General features: G+C 35.8%; 1 protein-coding gene and 1 long non-coding RNA gene across 3 annotated transcripts in view; both read right to left on the bottom strand.

Moving 5' to 3' along the window:
- The window catches only part of LOC140696851 (uncharacterized), a 513,284-nt gene that overhangs the window by 464,443 nt on the left and 33,387 nt on the right, over positions 1-15,454 (bottom strand). The window lies entirely within an intron of this gene.
- On the bottom strand, positions 3,579-4,558 carry LOC140697098 (olfactory receptor 4F3/4F16/4F29). The gene has a single exon (XM_072963935.1). The coding sequence runs from the start codon at positions 4,537-4,539 to the stop codon at positions 3,601-3,603; it is 939 nt and encodes a 312-aa protein (XP_072820036.1). The 5' UTR covers positions 4,540-4,558; the 3' UTR covers positions 3,579-3,600.

The raw sequence follows: 15,454 nt of genomic DNA, 5'->3' as shown, positions 1-15,454 counted from the left end.
ATTTTAGTTTTTTAAGGAATCTTCATACTTTCTTCCATAATGGCTACACCGAACTACATTCCCACTAGCAGTATAAGAGGGTTCCCTTTTCTCCATACCCTCTCCAGCATTTATCATTTCACACTTTGTTACTGATTTTACAATTAACAACTTTTTATTTTGTGCATCCATTAAATTACTGTAGCTAGTTGTACTTATTACCTTTGTCTTTTAACTTTTATGGGAGGGTGGAAAGTTATTTATGTACTACCATTACAGTATTCACATATTCTGCATTTGATTATATTATTTACCTTTACTAATAAGTTTTACACTTTCTTATTTTTCATCCTGCTAAGTAGTGTGCTTTTGTGTCAGCCTGAATAACTCTCTTTAGCATTTCTTATAAGGTACATCTAGTGGTAATAAACTCTCTCAACTTTGGTTTATCTGGGATAGTCTCTCTCTCCTTCATTTTTGAAGGACTTCTTTGCCAGGTATAGTATTCTTGTTTGGCAGTTTTTTTCTTTCACTACTTGGCCTCTCTCCTGGCCTGCAAGATTTCTGCTGAGAAATCCACTGACAGTCTTATGGAGGCTTTGTTGTATAAGACAAGTCATGTTATTTATGCTACTTACAATATTTTCTCTTTATCTTTGACTTTTAACATGTGCTTATAATGTGCCTCAGTGTAAATCTGTTTACTTTTAACCTAGAGTCCTTTGAGCCTTGTGATTCTGAATGTCCATTTTCTTTTTCAGATTTGGGGAGTTTTCAGCCATTATTTATTTAAAGATGCTTTCTGCTCCTTTCTCTCTATACACCAGGATATCCCATCATGTATATATTGCTTCTTTTGTAGGAGTCCCCTGGTCCTTTAGGTTTTCTTCACTCTTTTTATTCCATTTTAATTTTTGTTCCTCCAACAGAATAAATTCAAATGACCAGTTTTCAAGTTCTTTGACTCTTTCTTCTGCTTGACCAAATCTGTGCTTGAACTCCTCTAGAAAATTTTCAGTCCAGTTACTGTATTCTTCAGCTCCAGTATTTCTGTTTAATTCTTTTTTTCTCATATCCCTGTCTTTGTTGATATTCCTATTGTGTTCATATACTGCTTTCCTGATTTCATTTAGTTGTCTATCATCTTCTCTTGCAATTCACTGAGCTTCTTTAGGATGATTATTTTGAATTATGTTTTGGGCAATTCACAGATATGCATTTATTTTAAATGAGTTGTTGGAGTTTTGTTTCCTTCCTTGGATTATAGCATGTTTCATAATTCTTCATGTTCCTTATAGGATTGCTTTATTATCAATTCATTTTAAGAAGCATCTTCCTAACAAGATTGTGCTGTATAGCACAGGGAAATACGTGCAGAATTTTGTGGTAGCTCACAGTGAAAAACCAAGAATGTGACAATGAATATATGTATGTTCATGTATAGCTGAAAAATTGTGTTCTACACTGGAATTTGACACAACATTGTAAAATGACTATAACTCAATAAAAAAAATGTGAGGAAAAAAAAAAAAGCATCTTCCTTTCCTAGCCTTTTGACTTGTTCGACTGGCAGAGATCTTCACCAGTCAGCAGTGCTCAATATGAAACGAGATAGACACCAGTCCCTTGGAGTGTGTGCTTTAAGGTTGGAGACAATGTTTCACTTCCTGTCTTCCACCCAGGAGGAAAAGCCTCAGTTCTGTGACTTTTCCCAATTTTACTGAACAGTGCCAGCTGTAGGAAGCCACCCACCCTTTTTCTTCATTGCTGGCTGACCCAGAAAACTGACCTCTTCCAGTTGTTTAGCACTTGGTAAGAGCTAGCTAGAAATCGGCTCCACAAAAGGCACTCTGACTTTCTAGGACTTAGGCTCCCTTTATTTTCTTTCCTCCTTCCTGCAGTGCACTTATTCTCAATCTCACAGAGCAGCACCAGCTGTAAGTGGATGCCCTACCCTTTCCTATGTTCTGAGCTAACCCAAAAGAACAGGCTCTGCAGGTTGTTCAGCATTCAATATGAGGGGAAATAGGAACCCGCCCTCTTTTGGGTCATAAGATAAGTGTCTATAGTTCTAAAAGCATTCAAATCATGCAAAGGTTACTGACTACAATGAAAATAAATTAAAAGCAATAACAGAATGATATTTGGAAAGTTTCCATGGGAATTATAATCTGTGTTTATAAAAATTAAAAGGGAAATTAGAAAGCATTTGAACTTAATAAAGAGAAACAAGATAAATGAAACTTCATGTGATACAATTAAAGTAGTGCTTAAAGGGAAATTAACAAAATTAAATGTCTAGGAAAGAAGAAATGCCTCAAATGAATGACTATGGGTTTCCACCTAAAGAAACTAGAAACAGATAGCAAATTAAAAATAAAGGGGAAGACTATAAACGTAACCAACAAAAGCAGGAATTAATAAACTAGAAAACAAAACAATAGAGAAAAACAATGAAATGAACACCTGGTTCTGTGAGAAAATCAAGAAAGCTGAAAAAACCTCTAGCCATCCTGATAAGATAAAGCAAAAACGCACAAACTACCAATATCCAGAGAGAGAAGAAAATATTGCAGGTCTTACAAATATTTTAACAAGATAATAAGGGACCATCAGGAACTTATTCCAATAAATGTGATAACACAGATGAGTGTGCAAATTTCTTAGAAGACTCAAACTACCAAAAATTGAATTTATAGTTGAAAACCTTCCCACAGAGAAAACTCCTAGACCAGATGATGTCACTGGTGAATTCTACAAAACATTTAAAAACAAAAATCATATCAATTCTACAAAAGTCTTGCAGTAAATTTAAAATGACAAAAAACATTTTAAAAGGGCAGCATTACCCTGATACTAAATCAGAGTAAGCATATTACAAAATCCAATATCCCTTTCTGATTTTTAGAATATTCAGCAAACTGAATAGAAAAGAACTTCCTCAGCTCTGATAAAGGGCATCTATGAAAAACCTATAGCTGACATGTTACTTAATGATGAAAGACTGAATGTGTTTCTCAAGAGTAGGAACAAATCAAGGATGTCCACTTTACCCACTTCTATTCAGCATTGTACCATTTGACCCAGCAAAGTGCAATAATGCAACAAAAATGAATAAAATAAAATCCATACCAGAATAAAAGAGACAAAATGTCTTTATTTGCTGACAAAATTATCTTCTATGAAGAAAACCCTACTTAATCTACAAAAAACTGTTAGAAGCCATGTTTAAGAGTTTGTAGGATATAATGGCAATAAACAAAGATCTATTATGTTGATATATATTAGCAATAAGCAATTGTATGTTAAATCCAAAAAGTACCATTTAAAACTGTATCAAAAATATAAAACACTTAGGAATAAATCTCAAAAAAGAAATGCAAGTCTTGCTCACCAAAAAGTTACAATATTGCTAAAAGTAATTAAATGGGACACAGATACAGAAGTATACTGTTTCATGGCTCATTCTTCATAAGAATAAGTACATTCATCGGTTTAGAATTGTTATAGCTCTAACAAAATTCAAATCAAAATTTGATGCCTCAAAGTTCCTGATCGAAAATATCAAAAATAGAAACATAAAGCTGCACCGTGGTTCGTGAGAAGACTTTATCACATCATTTATGAAATCTTCCTATAAATCACTAGCTGTTTGCATACTCTCTTCATTGCTGCTTTCATCTCTTTATTCCTGAATGTATAGATGACTGGATTCAAAAAAGGAGTGAGAACTGCATCAAAAATAGCAAGAAACTTATCCATTTGTGAATTGGGGTGTGGCCATGTATAGACAAACATGGTTGGACCAAAGAACAAAAGGACCACAGTAATGTGAGCTGACAAAGTGGAGAGGGCTTTGGATGAACCACCTGAGGAATGTTTCCAAACAGTAAACAGGATGAAGATGTAGGAGATGAGGAGTATAAAGAAAGAACCAACACAGATAAACCCACTGTTGACAGTGACCATGAACTGCAACCTGTAAGTGTCGGTACAGGCCAGTCTGAGGAGCCGAGGAAGGTCACAGTAAAAGCTGTCCAATACATTAGGACCACAGAAGGGTAAATTAACAATAAATGCTAGTTGGAACAGTGAGTGGCTGACACCAAGGGCCCAGGCGGCACCCAGGAACAAAATGCATATTCGTGAGCTCATGATAGTCTGATAGTGGAGAGGCTTGCATATGGCCACGTATCTGTCAAAGGCCATGGCGATGAGCAGCACCATCTCCACACCACCAATGACGTGGATGAAGAAGATCTGAGCAATGCAGCCTCCAAAGGAGATGGCTTTACGCTTTCTGAAGAGGTCACAGATCATCTTGGGTGAGGTGACAGAGCAGGCTCCTAAGTCAATGAAGGAGAGACTGGCCAACAGGAAGTACATGGGGGAGTGTAAGTGAGGATCAGTGGTCACAGAAAACACAATGAGGGTGTTCCCAGTCATGCTTGCCACATAGAGCACAGAGGAGAACACCAGGAGGAGAAGCTGGACCTCCCATGAATGAGTGAGTCCCAGAAACACAAACTCAGACACAAATGAGTGATTCCCTCCATCCATTGATCCAGCCAACTGGACTGCCACTGAAATCATGTTAAGTATGAAAATGAGGAGGAAATTGCGATTATGGAGATGACAGTATATCACTCAATTACTGATGTTCCAATGTTCTCACATGAATGAAAAGTATATAGTTGTCCAGTTCCTCAAATATACAAACAAAAAATGAAAATCAACATGTCATCACAATGCATGAGCTGCAGCATACTTCAAACCTATCACCAATACTCTCACTGCAATGTTCTGCTCTCAAATTAACAGATTAGAGAAGACCAAAAGATTCATGAGTGTCCATGACATTCATCAGCTGTTTAAATAACTTCTCATATTGACTATTCCTCATTCCAAGATATCCCATCTTGCTTTTATGTATTTCTCATAATCCACTTCTCTCCCCAGTTTGCTCTCAAAATTCACTGACAGAAAGTAGCGATGAGAAGAAGACATAACTGACAGATGGATTGTCACCTAGAGTGAGGGAGGGGTGCATGAGACATAAATTGATGCTGAATTAGGATGGGCTACTGATTGAGACTGAATAGAGAGAGCTGGGTATGTAAAACTGGAGAGCCCACACGTATAGAACAGGGAAGTGTGTGGACTCTAAAAAGAAATAGAACCATCACTATTTTCCATCACATTTTATCACATTCACAGCTATTCTGGGTGCCTCTAGTTTCCACATAATTTTTCAAAATTACAAAGCCCTAAACTAGACTCAGTACTCAGTAAGGCTTTCATATAGAGTCTACACCACTCAGTCGTGGAAGGCTTTCTCCATGCCTAATAAATGTGTATTTGGGAGATTTCTCCAGTTTCTGCTAAGGCATATGCCTAAAGTGGCCACAGACAATGTAAAATAACTCTGAAAACAGTTTTTTTGTTTCTGTCCATACACGTGGAGGTATTGAGGTCACTTGGAACAGTTGAGGTATTAAGTTTTAATTCATCAGTGTCTCAGCCTCCCTTTGTTATCACCTTTTACGGCCACTGACTTGTCCCTACCCTTTAAAGTACTCAGTACCACCCACATGGTAACCTGTTCTGGTAGTTGATATTATCCTGTTTACTTTGAATTTGAAATCCATTCAGATATTTTATCTTCAAGGCAATCTGTATTTTATACTTTTGATTTATGATTATGAAACAAGAGAAATATCAAACATTATTAAGTCACATTTTATGAGAGCAGATGAGCTTCCTTCTTGACTTTAAATCATAAAATACAAAATGTGACACTGGAGATTTAAGTCCTTTAATATGCATTGTATTTATATGTGAAGTGGAGGGTGTACACAATGGTGTTATGTTTCTCTGTGTCCAGATACTCACTTCAATCATCGCCCTGTAATAGAGAGTAGTCCCTGAAAACATTTCATAGAGGTTAGTATTTTAGGATTTGAAGAAACGCAGTAGAACAGGTATACTGACATCCTTAATTTTTGAGATACAAGTCCAGACCTTCTCATATTGTTACCCTCATTCATCCAGACTGCAAAACTCACAGACGTTGTCACTATGTTCTGAACCCAATAGGTCACCACAAGTGGCATGACTTTCTATTCTCACCTTTGCATAGTGATTATACTGTCATATCATAAGCCAATAGTTTACAGTCTCAAGGTATACACTTTCTTTTACCAGAAACCTGGGGCCTGGCGTAAGAGGGAAGGAACAGCCATTAATGCTGCCCATCAGGGCAGGAAGAGTTAGCACGGGAGAGGATTGATGGGGTGGACATGCACGGGAAGGTAATGGAGGCCCTAGGGGCTAGCGGGTAGGGGCAGGAAATTCAGTAATTGTGGGGAAAGATCCAAGGTCTTGGTGAGGAAAAGCATATGTCTTCAGTGTGATGAGATGAAAATTGTTCATGGAATTATATATGAACCATTTTGTCCAAGTTGGTCACATTCACATGAAAAACATGAGACCCCATCCAGATTCACATAGCTGGAAGAACTGGAGACCAGAACCTAAGTGTTTGGATTCTTATTCCAGAAAGACAGATCTTAGAGAAAATAGTTGAGTAAAAAATCCCACGAAACAGTGATTTTTCCCTGATGAAAACCAAAACTAACCAGGAAATTCAATATAAAATATCCATTATTAACACTAAATTATCTATCAACCTAATAGTAAATAAATATTACATAAAATAATACTACAATTAAAGATTATTTGACTAGTACAATAGCAAGTTATATTTGGGAACGTAGTTTATTCATTGCTATTATGATTTGTCTACTCATTCTTTCTATTTTGCCAGTTATGTAACTGATCACTACAACTGTAAAAAACTCAAGATGATGTTTCTTAGGAGCCCATCTTTTTGGTCTTTCTAAATTTTATTATCCTCAAAGGTAAATTAAAATCCCATTTAGTATTACAGCTTTTACTGACAATTTTCCTTCGTATGATTTGTTCCCTTGCTAACTCTTATAAATCAAAGAGCCAAGAAAATAGTTGAAAAAAACATGAATTGCATACATAAAAAAATACAGTCTAATGTGGGACAAAATATACGTCAAGCAAATAGTAAGATAAATAGTTGGTGAGTTTGGGGGATAGAAGATAGAAGATAACTAGTGTCAGCAACAGCAGGTGGAGAAGGCTGCCCCAAGGGCATAGATATTGATCCAGCTCTTAAAGAATTCGTGAGAACTAAATAGGAAGACAAGGAAGATATATTCGATGTGTGGGAAGTACCTTGAATTATATAATATGAAGGTATCTTTTACTATTAACTATCATTAATCATATGTATATTACCCAGATTATATACTCAGATACATGTAGAAAGTCAGGAGACAGTTCAATCAATTGAGAAGTTAGATTCATAATCTCAGACTGTATTAAAGCCATGCCTATAGGTCAATGATATTTATTCTTATTGATCCTCTCCATCATCTTTTTCAATAGTTTTAACATGCTTAAGGGAAGTTTTCTCATTCAAAAACTTAGGGTAGCCATGGCTAATCATCCCCCAGTGAGAAGGCACCTAAGGCTTTACACATACTTCTTGTTGGGGATTAGCTAGCATTTCACCTCCAGACCTACAGCCAGCACCCAACTTATCTTCCTGAAGTCTATGGAATAATCTGAGATGCGTAGAAAAATAAAACAGAGAGAAAAGAGAAAGAATGAAGATAGAGGGGAAACTAGGAAAGAAAAGCACAATGACCAAAAAAAGCATCAGGAGAAAAGAGAAAGAGCAGATTAAGGTTCAGAGAGTATGAAATACGGTAGCCTCTAATTCTGAAAGCCCAGGTGAGTCAAAGAGGACATCACTCTCTCACCTTTAGTTCACTGATTCAGGGCTGCTTGTGACTTTGACATTGGATTGCATTTAAGGAAGGCAGATGCTTCTAATACCTGACCTGTCAGGCTCACAGAATTTCTGTGAAAATCACACACAATAATGAATGGAAAGTTTGCCTTTTATGCTGAACAATAATATACACATGTAATTTACTGTAAAAAAATTAACTGTTGTTATGACTTGAGGAGTCTAGCATATACTAAAGTGTGCAGACTAGACAAGAGGCACATGAAATTCTCCCCCGAGCATGTTTTCTGTGTAGTTAACCATCCCGGGTGGGTTCTCTGTCTAGTCATCTTCTGCTATGAGAGTCACAGTACAGTTATCTCCAAAGGTGTGGTTCTTCTACATGGTGGATTTATCACATGGCTACATGCTCACATCTCAAAAGCCCAGGACTCTTTTCCACATTTTCATCTCTATCTTCCCCAATCCTAAAAATACAAAAATTTACAGATTTCCTTCCATGTATTATAGTATAATGGTCAATAGCTTGGGCTTTGACATCAACCAGGCTTTTTTTTTTGAGGCTCAGCCACTCACTTGCTAAGTCAACATGGCAAAATTACTTGAATTCTCTGAACTTCAGTTTCCTCATTATTAACATGGAGATAATAATACCTCCTTTGCAGGGTGTTGTGAAAAATAAATGATATAATATATGTAAACATACCTTCCTCAGAACCTAGCACATAGTATGGCACAATAAATGGTACCTATCATATAGGGAAGACTATGTATTTACATAAGTGGCTTTCAAGTATAGAAATTTATGTCTGATATTCTGAATCCTTCATTATTCTTAAGTACTCAAACTAGACCTTATTTTAGGTAAAGTTTTTATGTCTTACCCTTATATCCAATCACTTAACCATATTTCCCAAATAATTTTGCTTTGAGGGGAGACATTAATCAAAGATTGCCTAAGGGATGCAGGAAGAAGCTTTGTGCTCTAATCAGGCTATGCCTCTTCCACTACTGCCATCCCCACAATACAAAGCCATAAATTTCAATTCCTCACATTAAAATTTTTCTTTCTGACTACCTTAGACAACACTGAATATTTCCCTGGTCTTTAAGGGTAAGAGTGAGGCAAGAAGGAAGAAAGGGCAAAGCCAGGGGCTTCAAGGGATTTCTGAAGGCTGTGCCCATCCAGGCAAAATATGTATTGATCGGCTGAGGCAAGGAAGGCAAACTATACAATACCAGCTGCTCAGGAAAACAAAATTTTCTCAAAACTGCTTTTTTCATGAGGCATATAGAATTCTTTACTTTTGACCTCCACTTCAATTGTACAAGTGGAGAAAACAGAAGTAGTTCAGGCACATTATAAAGTCAGATCGTTATTTAAGACCAAAGTCTTAATTATATTCTGTTCCCATTCTTATCTTCTCACTTATTTTGTTAATTTAAAATCAATTTGCTTCCTACGTGCCAGATCTCATGAAAGAGCAATGTTGTACAAAGTCAATCCTTACCTAACACATGTATAAATATACATCAGGCATTGTGTGACATAGGTCACAGAAGTGGAATAGACTCAGCAATGTATGAGAAGAGTGGGAAAAGGTAACTATAGTGATGAGAAAAGGCAGCATAGCAAATGTGACATTTGTGTACAGCTTTAAGAGATAGGAAATATTACAATATGCAACCATAGGGTCTACAGTGTCATTTCAAGCTGGGAGTAAAATATTAAAAACAGGTAGGTTGGTGTTCACTGGGTTAACATCAAAGCACACAGATTGTCTACAGCACAGATATTACTTTGGAGAAGAGAAGAAAGATTGGTAGACATTAGTTTGTGCCTGACACTAAGAACTAATCTAAGATATCCAAGAATTATCAGATAAGTATAGGAATTCAATGTAAGAGTGGATGCAAGAAATTGATGATGAGGCTAGTTATCAAGGAAGATGCTCAATCTATAAGTGTGATAGATCAATTAAAGGAAATAAACAATGGAGGTAGGGAATGATGAGCTAAAACAGATCTGGGGAGCCATGCAGATGCACTAGGATCACACAGTTTTATCTGTAAGAATATAGATACAGAAGACAGAAATACTGAGGAGTAAAAACCCAAAGAAATTGGTGACTGATTATGGTTGGAGAGAACAAGAAGGAGAGCGCAGTCAAAGATGACATAGATTTGAGCATGAATAAGACAATGGTGGATCCATTTTTGAAAAGAAAGTAATTGGGCATGGAATTTATGAGGGTGGAGAAAATAGATACTCACATTTATATTAAGCAATTAGAGTTTCAGGTACAAGTGAGAAGTCCAGGTTGGATTGTGGGACGGGATGTATGGAAAGAAGGACAGAGTCAAGATATGATCGTATAGTAATTCATATAATAAATGAAAGCATAAGAACAAATAAGTTCTCTGAGGGAAAGAGTATAAAGGAAAAAAAGGGGGAAAAGCAAGGACCCAACCATGTAGAATGTCACACTGATAGTTTGAAAGGAAGCAAAGGAGCCAGTGAGTTAAGCAGAACAAACATGACGGTAAGAGGACAATCAGCACTGGGCCAGAGAAGTCAAGAAAGAAGAGTGAATCAAGCATGGAAGATGAAAATGGAATAAAAGGAGGAAATAGAGAACTGCTGTGACAGTGAAGAAAGTGGGATGACAGAGTAAAGAAGAAGAAATACAAGAAAACTGAGATACTAATTGACATCAGTTTTCTACTTTCTAAATGGATGGTTTAGGGTTGATATATCAGAGGAACACATTATAAAAATGAAATGGGTTCATTAAGGAATAAATAATATATAATAAATATAATAGAGTTGTTGAAGAATGAATGAATGAATGAAAGGTCCCCATTAGGAGCTAGATGACAAAGTTTTCAGAAAACCTGCATGCCACTCTACTGTAACACACACCAGCAAGGCTCAGAGCTTGAAATCAGCCAAAAAGAACTTTAACCATTAGGATGATAAGGGCCGAGAAGTGAAATAGCAGGTAGAGCAGAAGTTTACAAATGTTCAAAGGTTTCTGGGCATTGAATAGAACAATCAGGTGTCCAGCCTGATCATGTATCACAGACCAGAAAGAAAAGCACATGAGACCAAAAAATAGAAAACTGTAAAATGAGGCCAAGCGCTTGAGAAACTTGGAAAAGGAGGTGAGTAGCTACACAATAAACTCTGGGTCTTCCCTGATATTCTTCTACAGCTTTATTCTCATCCTTTGAAGTCCTGGGGTACACTTTCCCTAACTCATATCCTCAACTGCCCATACAGGTGATTTTTCGACCCATGCCTGACTCCTGCTCCATCTTCCTTCTCTAGTGCCAGCAGCGAACTGCCACAAAGAAGGCTGACATCCCAGCGGGCTGAGGAAAACTTAATTTTTACATTCCTGGAACACAGAAACCTTGATTCAGTAACTTACTCACTGCAGATCTGATTTTTGTCCTTCCCACCTACCTGTTTTGCCAAGAGAACTAAGAGAATAGCATCATTAAAGAGTGAGATAGATACAGTTCTCCCTAAATCAACCAGATTCTATGCTGGATAATTACAGACCTACACAAGTAGCCATATAAAACAGTCAGAGCAGCAGCCAATTACAGCCCCAGGGGGTAGTGACCAAGCGATACTGCAGAGATCAGGGACTGCCAAACTCAAAGTCACCTGGCCTGGGGAATTACCACCTATGGCCAAGCAGAAAAGCTGTTAATGAGGAGAAACAAGAGGCATTTAGTTTTCTTATGATAAAGAGACCACTGACCATATTTCAGAACTACTTTAAATCTTTATTTTATGATGACTAAAGGTGAACTCCAGAGCAACATTTTAAAACTGTCCTTTAAAATGTTTTATCATTTAATCATTTCTATGTTGATTACTACAATAATATTCAACTTAAAACCAGAATATATTAAAAAGTATGAAGAACAATACATGGAGATAAAAATCATACAATATTCCAAGAAAAAAAAAGCGGAGAGAATATATAAGGAAATGAGACTTAAACTGACTGTAAAAATAACTTTTTATACATATTCTGTTGAATCCTCACAACCACATTGTGAAGCAGGTGTAATTACTGCCACATAATCTCATACAAATTATCTAAATTACATAGATACTAAAAGGTTAGGCTATATGTGAATTAACTATTTTCTCAAATTTTTCTTTTTTCTCCTACTTTATTTCCTTAAATTACAGAAAAGTCAATATTACCCAACACTTCCATGAAACTCATATAATGAATCCAAATTCCTTGCATGTACAACAGAAAAAAATAGAACTGTGTAGGGCAATCTCAATTATGTAAATAAAATCATATTTAAGTCTAAGATTCCAAACTTAAGATGCTTCTTCCTCTCTCTTCCTTGAAATCAAGAGAAGAAACATAAATGTGAGCTCCATCCTTAGGAACACTAGGAAGTATACCTACAATTCCAAATCACAACATGTGAAGACAAATTTTTATTACAATAAAAACTGCAACAGGACAATTATGAACACCGAAATAAAATGCATTATCTCTAAGGATCTTGAGCTAGTCAGGAAGCTCAGCAGTCTCAAAGAGGTGGATACACTGAGAATAAAACCAGTTATCTTTACTTTGAACAGAAGTATTGGAATGTGTGAACCCTCACTCCAGAGAGTGATGGTGGAAACAATATTAAAGAGAAAGATGCAGACACAGCAATTTTGAAATAATTAGGCCATGTGTGTTTTGTAATGGAAGAAAAACCAAAGCAAGAGGACAGAGAAAGCAGCCAGGTAGCTGACAATTTCCACTATATAATGAGAAGAAAAGGATAAATCACAAAATATGTGACAGAAATTAACAAATATGACTCTGCTGTGAGCTAGCAGTTAGCCCAGCAGCCCAGGAGAGAACCATACCAAGAGATTAGAGGTGCTATGCAGACAACATTCCAAAACTCAGTTGCCTTCCATCATATCTCATTACCTCAACTCCTCCATCACAATATCCTTTCAGATATCTAGTACATTAAAATATTAATAATAATATGATTGTATACTATGTCACAATGATTTTACCAAAAAACAAAGCAGGTGATGACCTATATGAATATATTTCAATAAGAAAGAAAAGAGATAATGACATAAGGAATACAGCACACACATAATAGATTATGCCACGAAGTAGTGAAAATTATGAGCAAATATTCTATGAGTTTTTAAAGATATCTTCTTTCTGAAATGTTTAGAAAATTTCAAATAAATGACAAAATATGAAGTGATAAAAATACACTGGGAAAATTCAAGAAATAAATAAAAAAGTATGATATAAATGAAGATTACTAAAAGTCGGACAAAGTGGAGATAAATATACTAAAACAGAAAAATCAAGTTTTAAGAATTAAAGAAAAATATAGGTTAAAATATGATCCAACAAGTGAAAAATTAATGTTTCTTAAGAAGAGTTCACAATATTTGGTAAAGAAAACAATAGAAACAATAGAAATGGTAATAGTGAATTATTAAGCTAATATTAAACAATTCTGGGGATTGTAGTTAAAAAACAGAATACAAATGTTACAAACCATGACAGCATAAAGAATAGTTATATATTAGTTATAGCTCAGTAACTTTGGAAAAAATATTTTTAAAGCATAAATACAGTAGTCACAAAAAGAAAAAGAAAAAAATTGTACTGAAATATTCTAGTTTCCTCAACTTTCACTGTAGGAGAGAATCAACAGATTATTTTCAGAATGATAAACTAAGTATTATTTTAAAGTATAAAGGTGATAAATTAGAAGAACTAGGAATAATGAAATCTAATAAAATTGAGTGATGAAGTGAGAAATGGAAGTGTGTTAACAACCCAAAGAGAAGTATATTAATTATTTTCTATTTCATAGTGAGCAGTCAATGAATGCTGTTTTTGAGGTAACACAGAATTACAGAATTATTACATGCAATGAATTACTAAAACAAACTATACGCCTTCAAAATCACTCAAAGAAAAGATGCACAAACAAAAGAAACATTACACAGAGAGAAATCTTAATACAATAAAATGAGTAAAACGAATGCATGAAATCAATTCATTCATTTATTCTACTAACATTTATTGAGCACCCATATGCCAGGAGTGTGCTAAGTGCCAGTGACTGATGGTTACCACACCATGAAGTTTTATGTACTAGTGTATAATTAAACAATTACACAAACAAATGTAAAATTGTAAGCATGAAAATTATTCTGCAGTCCAGTGAAAATTATTTTAATAGGAAGATTTGATGTAAACAAGAAAATCAGGGCCTTCCCTGAAGAAGTAACACTGGAGCTAAAATCTAAAGGATAAACACCAAGTTAACTAAGAGTGGAAGACAAGGGATTCCCTGCAGAGGAAACAATTTATGCTTCCCCTTGAGGCCAGAGGAGGCACTGGGAGTTGTGCCTAGAACTATACTGTGAGAAAATGAAAGGAGCATTACATAGGAAAAGTTGAAATAAGTAGTGGGATACTGTACCTAGGAGAATGAGGAGTCAAGGACGATTGTTAAGCAGAAGGGTGACTTGACTAGACTTGACATTTATGAGTATCACTCTTGCTACAGTGTACAGTTGGATTTGAAGGAGTCCAGAGTGGATGCTGATGAGTCAGTTAGAAAGTACCACTTGGGAAGGGAAGAAACATTGTTACTTTGACTAGGTATAGGAGTTTGGGGAGTAAACAGATTTGGCATATATTTAAAAGAGACAATCAGTAGTACTTCATGATGAATTTAGTTAAAGACGCACTCAACCATTTCATGCTTTAAGTCTAAGAATTATTCACCTCCACCAAAACCCACGTTCAATGACCCTACCATACATCACTCCACTGATGTCCTTTCTCTCTTCCTTCCTCAGATTAAATTCTGTAATCAATTTCCTTGCCCTCTTTTATTTTCTTGTTCAACTGTTAATGGATACAAGGGGTTTCCATTTCTTGGCTATTGTAAGTAATGCTGCTATGAATACTAGGTTGCATGTATCTTTTCAAATTAGTTGTTATGTTTTGTTTTGGTTTTTTTCCAAACACATACCCAGGAGTAGAATTGGTGGATCATATGGTGGTTCTATTTTAGATTTCTGAGTAACCTCCATACCATTTTCTGTAGTTGCTGTACCAATTTATATTCCACCAACAGTGTATGAGGGTTCCCTTTCCTCCACATCCTTATCAGCATCATTATTTATGGACTTCTTGAGGATAGCCATTCTGATGGGTGTGGGGTGATATCCCATTGTGGTATTGATTTGCATTTCTCTGATAAGTAGTTACATTGAGCATCTTTTCATGTGCCTGTTGGCTATCTGTGTGTTCTCTTTGGAAAAATGTCTAATCAGATCTTCTGCTTACTTTTTCATCAGGTTGTTTCTTTAATATTGACTTGTTATGTGTTATTTATGTATTTGGGTTATTAACCTTGTATCAGTAGTATCATTCCAACTATTTTCTCCTATTCAGTAGGTTGTCTTTTTGTTTTGCCAGTGATTTACTTTGCTGTGCACAGCTTTTAAACTTAATTAGGTCCCATTTGTTTATTTTTGCTTTTATTTCTTTTGCTTTAGGAGACAGACTCAAAAAAATGTTGCAATGATTTATGTCA

Source organism: Vicugna pacos, chromosome 6, assembly GCF_048564905.1.
Source record: "Vicugna pacos chromosome 6, VicPac4, whole genome shotgun sequence".
Taxonomy (NCBI): Eukaryota; Metazoa; Chordata; class Mammalia; order Artiodactyla; family Camelidae; genus Vicugna; species Vicugna pacos.
This window is presented reverse-complemented; position numbering and strand designations above follow the sequence as displayed.

Coding starts and splice junctions, on each gene's coding strand:
- LOC140697098 (XM_072963935.1), bottom strand. CDS start 4,539: ATGGATGGAGGGAATCACTCATTTGTGTCTGAGTTTGTGTTTCTGGGA.